Source organism: Tripterygium wilfordii, chromosome 21, assembly GCF_013401445.1.
Source record: "Tripterygium wilfordii isolate XIE 37 chromosome 21, ASM1340144v1, whole genome shotgun sequence".
Lineage (NCBI taxonomy): Eukaryota > Viridiplantae > Streptophyta > Magnoliopsida > Celastrales > Celastraceae > Tripterygium > Tripterygium wilfordii.
In genome coordinates, this window is record NC_052252.1 from 16,868,211 (window position 1) to 16,880,381 (window position 12,171).

General features: G+C 36.1%; 1 protein-coding gene across 1 annotated transcript; it reads left to right on the forward strand.

Moving 5' to 3' along the window:
- The first annotated feature begins 7,877 nt into the window (after window positions 1-7,877).
- Window positions 7,878-11,745, forward strand: LOC119989229. Its single transcript, XM_038834620.1, has 5 exons — window positions 7,878-8,152; window positions 8,274-8,654; window positions 9,388-9,543; window positions 9,659-10,345; window positions 10,464-11,745. The coding sequence occupies exons 2-5, from the start codon at window positions 8,343-8,345 to the stop codon at window positions 11,463-11,465; spliced, it is 2,157 nt and encodes a 718-aa protein (XP_038690548.1). The 5' UTR covers window positions 7,878-8,152; window positions 8,274-8,342; the 3' UTR covers window positions 11,466-11,745.
- Window positions 11,746-12,171: the final 426 nt, after the last annotated feature.

A 12,171-nucleotide genomic window follows, 5' to 3' on the forward strand; every position in this document is an offset into this window, starting at 1 on the left:
ACCCCACTCATTGGGGGAGCCTTGTGTACTAGATTTTTACCTTTTACCATGTATAGAATCATTATTAAATGTATAAGCAAATTGAAATTTGATTTTGCATTGATTAATGATATCATATGGTTTGAGGTGAAGCGAAATGAAATTGGATTTTCCTTGTTTTTAACGATGATGCCACTAGCGGAGGTCTTATGTCTCGCTGTTGCATATTGTGGTTGGATGTCTTCACCATTAAAAAATTGATCAATACATTTGTTGCTAACTTAGGTGCTATATTGGAATTGAATTAGATGGATAGTTATGATTGTTTAAGGTAGAATAAGAGGGATGCTTGGTGTCTTATGAACCATATTTGTGAAACAGGCATATATAATGGAGTCTCAAAGGAAGGAAAAAGAAAAAATTAGACAGAAAGCTATAGACAGCATGGAGGACTGGCCACCACTCGAAAATCTCTCTTTGAAGCTCAAAACGCAGATTAAAAAATACCTGAAAGGTAATTGGGAAAAAAGCACCAGTGATGTGGGTATTATTCTTCGTAATCTTCCCACTGACCTCAAGAAGAGCATGAAGGATGAACTCTGCCTGGAATTAGTGGAGAAGGTTGTTTCAGATTCCTTCTCTTCATATTGTTGCTGAAAAAAAAATCTATTGTTTCCCTCATATTTGTTTCCTGACTAGACATCACATTTACTGATTCTCATTTTTGAATGTGAAGGAGAAGCTGTTTAAATCCGTTGACCGGAATGAGCAGATTAAGCTGATTGAGAATCTCAAGCTGAAGCTATTTAAAAAGGGTGATTACATTGAGCGGCTGGGAGAACCAATTAAGGCAATGGTCTTTATCCTGCATGGAAACCTAGACGCCTCCCTCAATGTAAGAAAAGTATTTGTAGGTGACGTATGTGGAGAACAACTTATATGGGATGTATTTACTCATGATGGGTCATCTGGGATGCCTGATTCGACTAGAACTATTAGAGCCGTCACGAGTGTTCATGCCCTTGTTCTCACTGCCGATAAAGTGAGATATTTTCTCCGTAACCTTTATGCTGACCACATACATAGAGAAAGGCATAAACATTGCTTTGATTTACTTAGGAAGGTCAGTTTTGTTCTTCTTCTGCACATTGCTTGCCCACAACTATTTGTAAATTTCTTTCCTGACTAGATATCACACCTACTGTTTTCCTTCTTCAATGTAAAAGGTCAAGGCGTTTAAAGACATTGGCGAAAATGAGCTGGATAAGGTGTCTGAGTCTGTCGAGCTGAAGCTATTCAAAGGGGGTGATCACATTGTGCAGGAGGGAAAAGCAATTAAGAAAATGGTTGTAATAGTGGAAGGAGAGCTAGAAGCATATTCCAACAGAGAAGCAAATCGGAAGATTCTCCTAAAAGCAGGTGCCATATGTGGAGAAGAACTTACATGGGAAGTTATTTATGATTGGTCATCTGAGCTCCTTGAATCAACTAGAACTATTAGAGCTCGCAAGAGAGTTCAAGCACTTGTTCTCCCTGCCAATAAATTGACATATTTTATCTGTAACCTTCCTCTTGGCCTCATATGGAGAATAAGGCGTAAACTCTGCTTAGATTTACTTAAGAAGGTTAGTTTTCTTCTCCTTAATTTGAATTGCTTATTGATAGAACTATATGTTATGCCTTCTCTAAATAGGAAAAGTAGTGGAAACTAACTCTGTCCCCAGATTTTTCTGGAAATTTACCATGGTCACCTTGAATTTCTTTCACCCTTGATACAGAAAGGATATATAAGACTGACTAACTCGTTCTTTTTCTTGAATGTGAAAGGTGGATTTGTTTAAAAACATGGATGAACATGCCTTGCATATGCTGTATGACCATGTCATGCCAATGCCGTACAGAAAAGGCGATCTCATTATTAAGCAGGGAGAATCGATTAATGCATTGGTATTTGTGGTGCATGGAATGATAGAGGTGACTGAAGAAAGGAATGGTACAAAGTTTCTGGAGAATGGTGACTTATGTGGAGAAGAACTTGTTGCTTGGGCCTCTCAACCTGAATCGTTAACTAAACCTAAACCTGTCTCGACCAGAAATATCAAAGCCCTCACAAGCGTTCAAGCCCTTGTTCTCGAGGCCAGACATTTCGTAGGGATACTGTACCTCAGGTGATGTGATGATACTGGCTGCACGCCAATTTGTCCCAACTGTTGTTCCTTCACAAGGATTGTGAGGGTTTGTCCTGTTAACCTATTTGATCATTTATTCTTCCTGTTAAGATTGAACACATTCGCTGTTGGGTCTTCGTTGTTCAGTCCTTGTCATTTGTAACATAGAAAGAACTTGTTTTGAATTTAATAGAGCTTCTATGCTAATATTTCACAAATCTTCTGTTGTTTATACTTGGATCACCAATAATCGATCTTTCCTCAGGGAAATGATGGTCGTTAAAAGTAAATTCTCTTTTCAAGTTGATTGCATATAAGCCCCTAAATCCAGGAAGCTAAAGAGCGCATGAACAAATTCGCATGAAGCCAATTCGATCTGTTAACACTGTTTCATTTCTTCTGCATGATTACCTTGCTTATGTTCTTATTAACATTTAACTTGTAGTTGAAGTCATTGTTCTTTTTTAGTTAGTCAAACTGCCATGTTATGTTGCATGTTTGTCTGGCTGTGTTGGTTGTAGCAGTGTAGCTTAGCAAGCTACTTCTTGTGTGTTTCTTGATCAGACTGTGTTCTGAAAATTAGCTAGCTCTGCTAGTCTTTGTTGTTCTCACATAGTAATTGGATTCCTTAATCGGGTTTTAGTTTTTCTGTCGGTGGTTGCCGTTGATTTTTACCTACCATTAAAGTTAACACAATTTATGCAAATATGTATCAAGAACAGCTAACGAAAGTCCAGAATGATGAGAAATGCATGGCAAAAGTTATAAAAACAAATCTTCACTCAAATTTTCAGGTTTCAATTGCACAAAAAGCCTGAAACAACAGCTTGAATTCAAGTAGTAATAACAAGTTCCACTTTCTAACAACAAAATCAATGAAGATTGAAATTAATTAAGGCTGTTGAACATATGAATAAGGCAGCAGACATGCTTATATTATTGTCTTTAATGCTAATTACTACTACAAAGTTCAGTCAACTCTGCTATTATTTCTTCTGTTGTTGCTTTGCTTATGCTTTCTGAACAGAGCCATAACAGGAAAGATGTTGCAGGAGCTCAGCTTCTTTACCAGGCAGCTGGATTCATAAAAATGGAGGAGTTAATTCCCAATTTGGGTGATCAGAACAACTCATCAACTCAAAGAAGAAATATAAAGAAGCTTATTTATACCATTATCTGCACAGAATTAGCCGGCATTTTTTCTTCCTCCTCCTCTTCCATTTTAAGTAGAAGCCCCGAAAGAAGAAAGAAATTCCTTTGGACAATGAATAGGGTTCATTGCTTATCCAAAAAAACAAAAGAACGAAGAAAAAGCTTTGATCTTGTAATGCAGACAGATAAGTACAAATAGAAGAAAGTTTCTTTCATGAACAGAATCGTAATTTAGGAAACAACACCTTATGAACAGCCTCTTCTCCTGTCTCCGTTCCGACAATCCCAGAATTGTGCAGCAAATTGCAAGCACGGGAATAAAGGACCTCCATGAGGTCAGAGGAAGTGACAGAATGTGCCTTCCAAGAAAGGCATAGAGGGAAGCAAAGCTTTTTCAAGAGGGATGGCAAGAAATTAGGTTTTGACAAAGCTGGCAAAGGTAAAAGTCACCTCAAATTTCAAGTGACTGACTCAACTAAGAAGGGAAAATTTCCACCATGTGGAATTTACAAGTTGACCAATCATCTTGAAAAGGACGGCAGGCACAAAGGAAATTCTGCAATTCAATGTAGATTTTTTTGCAAGAAATTTGGTCACATTGAAAAATTGTTTGTGATTCATATTCTTAAGTTCGACATGAAGCACTTTCTTAACAATGGATCGTTGGTTTAGATGATAAATTTGAACGCGATAACTCTTAATGCAATATTGAAAAATTGTTTGTGATTCATATTCTTAAGTTTGACATGAAGCCCTTTCTTAACAGCGGACCGTTGGCTTAGATGATGAACTTGAACGCAATAACTCTTAACGCAAGCGGGAAGTGAGGTCGTGAGTTCAAGTCTCATGAATGTTTCTATTATCACAATTTACAAGATATGTCTTTACTCAGCCCAACGTGTGCGAATGTCTCTCTGTATTATCTCATGCACTGGGTCTCAGCTTAGGTCTTATTAGCTTTTCGGTGCAAGGACTGATTCATCTTGGTAATTGTCATGTTGCGAGTGATAAGAGTAATATACGATCTTTGAGGTCTGTTTCATGCTTAGCCTTTTATGCACATCAAACAGCCTCTTATGCTGGCTTAGTCAAGCATTTCTGGTTGATTAAGATTGCTTTCATTGCTACATCAATTGTTGTTGTTGTTGCAATACTTTATTCATGACGAGAAATAGAAGGGAAACGGTTTCGGCTTGGTCAACTTTGAAGGCCCATTTATTCGTTGACCCAATATATTTTTAGGCCATGGCCCATGGTGCCCACCATATTTTATTCTAGAATCACAATATTTAATTAACCACACACACTTGACACTTTTGACATAAACAATTTTTTTTACACTATTACGCACAAAAACAAAAACCATAAAAAACGATTTTTAATTTATTAATATTATCTAGATTTATAGAAAAATTCCTTTTTCTTATACTTATATTACAAATCTTACATCATTAAAGCTTCTATTCGGTTCTATAAAAAGAAAATAAGCTTTCTATTCGTGACAGGTGTCATATCATAAGCAAAATAAATTATTCTTAAATCTTCATTTTTATTTATTTATTTATTTATCCCAACCATCTTTTGTTTAGTTCCCAATTCCCATTCATTGTCAATTGTCACCTAATTTAAAAAAAAAAAACAAAAAAACAAAAGTGAAAATGAATTACACGTGGCAGATTTTTAGAATTTGGGAGGTGCCACTTAAAACGCACTAAAGTTTGAGGAATGTTGACAATTGTGTATTTATATAGCCTCCCAAAGTAAAGTAAATAGGTGATGTTAGGTTATGAATAATGATTTTCTCATATTTGACATTAAATATAGGGATGGCAACGGGTCGGGTACCCTTCCAATTAGGGAATACCAAAACCGTTTCCATTTAAGATACTCTATACCAAAATCGTTCCAAAACCATTTAAAAAACCATTTAAATTTCCAAACCCGGAATCGTTCCATGACCGTTTACCATCGGGTACCCGTTTACCATTTAACTTTTAATATTTTTATTTTTTTCTTTGATGATTATGTTAATTTAAATTAATATTGAGTATGATTTATATTAATTATGATTTTATAATTCAAATTAGTCGAATTTATAGTTTTATTAGTATGTTTCTATAAATATATATGTTTTAATACGCTTTATCATGTTATAATTTAGTATCCTAGTAGTATACCTTTATAGATGATTTATAATATTATTACTATAATGGATCTTTTTATTAAACGGTTCGAGTACCCTAAAATCGGCATCAAAAACCAAACCCGACCCTAAACCATGACGGGTTTGAAAACCAAAACCAAAACCAAAACCGTTTCCAAAACCTATAGGATCGGTTTTCGGGTTTTAAACGGATCGGATACCCTGCGGATAGTGCTCGGATTGGTTTTTTTTGTCATCCCTAATTAAATATGGCTCTTTTGTGGTTAAAATGGCTTGAAGATATTTTTTTAGGGTTGGGGTGGTAATTTAATGTATTTGGCAACATAAGAATTTGTGGGTATTTTAAATTGTCTTATTTTCTCCAAAACTCTTGAAAAAAATCTATGAGTGTAAATGTTATGAATCAAAGCATTTCAATAACCATTTATGGTGTCAATGATGGTGTTAGTATAGTAAGGAGCATTAGTCATGCTCTTCCACCAAGATTTTTATTCTCTATGGAGGAGACGTGAATTCATTCATATATAAATTTTTCATGAACTTATTTGATATGCATGATTTGCAAGGGCTATTATGCAGGCCTAATTAGTTTATTCAGTGTTATTCGAATAATAACTGCGATTGCCATGGCATAAAAAACGATCTTTATCGGCCTAACCTAAAATATCACACTTGATGTATTTACATAATCTTTTGCATGATCATATCCTTATATTTTTTTTATACCGTTTTTGCCTTCGAATCTATAAATAAATCCCAAATTTGTTAAGGGAAAAAAAGAGAGAGTAAATTAAACCATCACAATAAGTTTGATTTGAGAGCACTTGCAATGGTGTTATTTTGTCTGGGCCAACAAATATGTATAGGGTTTTGTGTTTTGTTGATGTGGTTGTATTGAGTTTTGTGTTTTGCTGACGTGGCTATATTGGGAGATGTGTTTTATATTGAAAGATTGTGTTTTGGTGTAGTTTTATTGGGGAGAACATGGAGGGCATGTGAATTTGTTGGCCACCATGTTGGGTGGGAAGGAAAATGTATAGAAATTTGTGTTTTGTTGATGTGGTTATATTGGGAGATGTGTTTTGTTGATGTGATTATATTGAAAGACGTGTTTAACTTGACTTTTTATGTAATAGAAGTGGGACCCAATATAAAATTTTGTTGGCCCAGCAAATTATCACTACTGCAATTGCTCTGATCAAGTAATTTGGAAAATAAATTTAATGGGACCCACACATCTATTGTATGACTCAACACGATGAAAACACGTGTACTTTGGAGAGGTCAAATTGCGGCACATATTGACTTTGTAAAACAAAACATTATTATAAGCATGAATAACCATAAAGGATGAATATATGTATATATATATTGTGCTTCCCAAGAAGATATTTTTGCACATTTTTCTTGGTTTGTTTTTCCTCCTCTTACCCCCACTAGCCACTACCTTTGAAATCAAATTGTTAGTGGTTTCTTTTCATTTGAAAAATGCTCCTTAAATGGGCAATGAAAGATTGAGTAATATATATAGACAAGAAATTCTTAGTATAGATATATTTTTACCATCTTATTGAGGTCCTAAAGTACATTATAATCCATATTGACCTACTCTAAAGAGAAAATTAGTGAAGATATTGACTAACAAATTCGATAGATATTATGTGTAGAAAGTAAAATCTCTATAGATAGCAATAGATACAATGTAGTGGTTTGAAACTTGTTCTAGTAGGACACAAACTCTTCAAGTAAAAAAAAATTAGAGGAATTAAAAGAATAGTTATCAAATTGGCATCATAAAATGGATTGACTTTACCTAATTTAACACATCCTATTTGTGGTATATGCTTAAACCCAAAACATAATAACTAAATTTTCTTCTACAATTTTAATCCTCTAAACCAAATCAATATAGTTTGATCCAATAATCCAACTATAACCACCATTGATATCCAATCCCTAATGACACCCAATTCCATTTCCAACTAGAAGTTAAATCATTTTTTTGGTGGTAAGTGGAGGATTCGAACTTGGGGACTACCAAGATGAGTATATGCCTTAACCGGCTGAGGGGTTATTGGCAAGAAAATTAAATCATCAATGCAACATGAAGTAGTTCTCAATTTAATTGAAGGAATATTGAAAAATCATGTGACCTTTTGTGTTAATATGAATACATATATGCATACATTATACAAAATATAAATGTAGCACCTTACCTATTATGGAAAATAAGGAAATATATATGGAGAAAAGCAAACGAGGCATAGACGTAGGGGGGTCGCATCATAAATAAAAAAAGTAAAAGCCCATTTTTGCAAGTTTAAAAAAGAGACGTTACTTTATATATTTTTATTAATATTTTAGTGCCGGCTACTCTCTCTCGCTCTCGCGTATATATATATTGTTGGTCTCTGGTGCTTTCCTGTAAACAGCTAAAACCGCATATTCCATGAACCTCCCTTCTCCAGTCTTCGGTCTCCACCTTCAAATTTCAAAACTTGGTTGTAATCTCCAATACCCAATACCTCAAGCTAGTGTTTTCCATCTCCAATCTTTGTATTTTTGAATTTTTTTTTTGTATTTTGAATGTTTGTGCTTTCTGGGTATTCACTTGAATTTTGAACCTTTTTTTGATCAAATCTCCAGTACATATCTTCTCGGATCGTCCCAATATCGTAAAAAATTGAATGTAATACAATCTTTAATCGGCTTTCCTTAATTACTAGTTCAACTTCCTTTTATATGTGTATATATATATATTCAGTTCACCTAATTTGTTACCTTTTGTGTTCCATAACAATCTTCTGCAGATAGTTGCCCTGCAGATTCTTTCTTATCTCTTGAAAATTTCCAGTGGGTAAGGTTTTTTTGGGGCAAAAATGGGGGTGATGATGAGGTGGCCTTCATGGCCAACTGTTTCATCAAGAAAGTTTGAAGTGAAATTGATTATTCATAGGCTTGAAGGCCTAAGGATGGGTGATGTGAATAAGAGATTGGTGGTGGAGATCAAGTGGAAAGGTCAGAAAAGTCTAGCTTTCAGGCCTTCTTTGAGGAGAAATTTCACTGAGGAAGGAGGTTTTGGCTGTGATAATGTTGTGGAGTGGAATGAGGAGTTCAGAAATGTCTGCAACTTTTCTGGTTTCAAAGGAAGATCTTTCTCTCAATGGGAGGTGGTATTTACAGTTCTCCATGTGAGTTTTCTTTTGTGTTCCAACTGTTATTGCTTCTTTGTTTTTCTTTTGTTATGTTGACTTTGGATTTTTCTTCTCCCCTTTATTGCTTGGTCTTCTTTCTCTATTTAATACCATCATGGATTGTGGATAGGTATCATTTTCTTGAGGGGATTATAGGTTTGACTTTTGATGAGAGAAACCCCTTTTGTTTGACTTTAGGTGCAAATTATGAGGAGGATGAATTCATGATGATGACTATTATTGTTATTATCACCACAACCATCATCATCTCATGGTGGTTTTCAATATTAAACTGTTACCTATCAGATTCAGTGTGAATTTCTAATTGGTCTGCTTTTTCATTGGAATATTGGTTCAGTTGTTTTATAGACATGGGTTGGTTATGTCAACTGATCTGGGTGCACAAAATATAGAAGAAATAATTTTCTGAGCTTTCGAAACAAAACAGATTTTATGGGGTAAATGGGGATTTCTTGGAAGGGAACAAATGTATCTATGTTATTCTTTTCCTAGGACCTCTTTTGTTAATCCAGTTCTTGTATTTGTGCATCTAATTCTAACATTTCTATCCAAAAAGAGATAGATATGCATTCTTCATGATACATGCAATATATTTAGGTTCCAAACCTATGTACATGTATACTGCAGAGAAAGTTCACTGATTTCAATCATTGATTTGTTGATTTGTTGAGGATAATCATTTCCTTCATTTTCTTTTGGGATGATTTAGAGTTTGAACCAAGGAGCCAGATACAAAGACCTTATTGTCGGAACAGCCTCACTGAATCTTGCAGAATTTGCTTTAACTGCTGCGGTTAAAGAGCTTGATATCAAAGTTCCTCTGACAGTTACCGGTAGCACAGTCGAGTCTAGTCCCTCACTGTGTGTAAGTATTTCATTGTGATTTTTCATCTTGCATTTACCAGAAACCCGTGTTGAGTTTGGACATTTGTTTATTGGGAGTGGTATGCTTTTCTGATCATCGTTCAATTACAATGCAGTTGTCCCTCGTGTTATTTGAATCGAAGACTGCTCAAAGTCCCTCGCAGGTGATGCAAAGATCAATAGTGCCTGTTCCACAGTCACCCTCTTTTCCAGAAGCTCTGTCATTGGATAAAGAACAGTCTTCTATTGTAAAAGCTGGCTTGACAAAGGTGAAAATCTCCAAACATTTTGTGTCAGCGGAAAGATCAAACAAGGCATGGCCTGAAGAAGAGAGCAGTGATGGTTGGACCTCCAGAAGAAGTCAGGATCTTGGGTACAATTATCAGTCTGACGGGTATTCACCAGGTGATGATTCGCATTCGCAGGGTGTATCAGAGGAGAGCAAGGAAGATTCTTGCCTTCCACGGCCTGTCAACTATGAAATGTTGGCTTACTCAAATCAGACTGGACAATCATTTTACTCCAGCATCAATTCAGAAGAAGAGTGTTGGATATACTATAGCAACCGTGAATTAAAGATGCAGTCCTTGCATGTTGACAATCCAAATGGATCAGTCTTTGATCAGGATACACTACGGAGCTCCATGCGCAGAATTTTAGCTTGGAAGAAGAGGAAACTGAGCTTAAAATCTCCTAAAGCGAAAGTGGAGCCACTTCTGAAAAAGCATTATGGTGAGGCAGGCGGAGACGATATTGATTTTGATCGCAGGCAACTTAGCTCATCTGATGATTCTGGTTTGTGGGTATGTATTAACTGGTGCTATCTCCTCTAATCTATTATATCTTTTTTTGACATTGTAATTTCATAATAATAATATAATTTTAAGTTTTTAACCCCAATTATGTTAACCATGCTGGCAGATGAGTAAATCCGAGGATGGTTCAACAACTAGTAGATCATCAGACTCTGAATTTGGCGATGACAATTTTGCCATCGGCAAGTGGGAATACAAAGAAGTTACGAGTCGCGATGGACTCATGAAACTGGAAGCTCAGGTATTCTTTGCTTCAATTGATCAAAGGAGTGTTCGTGCAGCCGGAGAGAGTGCATGTACTGCCCTGGTTGCTGTTATTGCTAATTGGTTACAATGTAATCCAGAGGAAATGCCAATCAAGTCTGAGATTGACAGCCTTATCAGGGAAGGATCATCAGCGTGGAGAAAGCTATGTGATAATGATGAGTATAGAGAACGATTTCCTGACAAGCACTTTGACCTTGAAACAGTCCTCCAGGCTAAAATAGGTGGTGCTCTCACTGTAGTCCACGAGAAGTCCTTCATCGGTTTCTTTCATCCCGAAGGCCTCGAAGGAGAGCAATTTGCCTTTTTGGATGGTGCAATGGCCTTCGATGGTATTTGGGAGGAGATTAGTCAATATGGATCAGATTGCCATAGCAAAAATGGCCCTTTGGTGTACATTGTTAGCTGGAATGACCATTTTTTCATCCTTAAGGTCGATCAGGATGCATACTATATCATCGACACTTTGGGCGAGAGGCTTTTTGAAGGATGCAACCATGCCTATGTGCTTAAGTTTGACAAAGATACAACTGTGCGACAGCTCCCAAATGAAAAGACTGGGAATGACAATGAAAATGCAGGCAGTGAGAAAATGGAAGGGAGAGAGGTAGTCAATGCAGAAGAGTCGAGTAATGCAGGTGAGGAAGAGATTGTGATTAGCGGGAAAGAGTCATGCAAGGAGTATATTAAAAGCTTCTTAGCTGCAATTCCTATAAGGGAACTGCAAGCCGATATCAAGAAGGGCTTGATGGCAGCACCTCTTCATCACAGGCTTCAGATTGAGTTCCATTACACCCAGTTATCACCACCTGATGCACAAGCAATGGCATCGTCTGCTGGATAGAGTTAAATCTCAGGGTTCTTAAGTTTGTTCAATTGTAAATATTCTTATCTTTAGTGTCTTATGAGCAAATGGGTCAAAATTAACATGACCATTTAGGGTTGTTTGCTTGTTTATATAGTAATGCTTTCACTCCTATTTGTAAGAAATTGTGGAAGCATCTTATGTGGTTCATTCAAATGTTCCAGATACATGAATAACCCACTTTCTGGCAAATAAGTTGTAATTGATGCACAGATAGTTCTCTCTATTGATCCTTTAATGAACTACTACTGATTGTCCATCTTCATTAGCTTTTTGGTGTTGGGTGTTGGTTGCCATTTTAAGCATTACAGCTGCTGATAAATACAACGGGAGGTTGGATGGAAGGGTTTGACAACTGAAAGACGTAAGTTCGAAGCGTGTTGTTAAAACCGTTTCGAGGGGTGGTGTTAAAACATTTTGATGAACATGGGGTGTACCTCAAAATGATATAAACCACAGGGAGTGTTCACGACTTTTAGGCTTTTAGCCTTTTCAAAATGTTGCCATGTTGGGACATGGCAGCCCCTTGCTCTATTCTTGTCCTTCTGTTATGGTTGAAAAGAGTTCGGTATTGCTGGGATGATGCACTGAAATATTCCATTTTATTAATTTTTTAAACATAAATGAACTTATATTCTGAATTTAAAATAAAATACAGTTATTCTGTTTTAGTGTTTTTATCTTT

What these genes read in the sequence shown, in the direction of transcription:
- LOC119989229 (XM_038834620.1), top strand. Translation starts at nt 8,343, where the DNA reads ATGGGGGTGATGATGAGGTGGCCTTCATGGCCAACTGTTTCATCAAGA. An exon ending in TGGTATTTACAGTTCTCCAT is followed by an intron (nt 8,655 to 9,387) that starts GTGAGTTTTCTT and finishes GGGATGATTTAG; the next exon opens with AGTTTGAACCAAGGAGCCAG. An exon ending in CTGATGATTCTGGTTTGTGG is followed by an intron (nt 10,346 to 10,463) that starts GTATGTATTAAC and finishes CCATGCTGGCAG; the next exon opens with ATGAGTAAATCCGAGGATGG.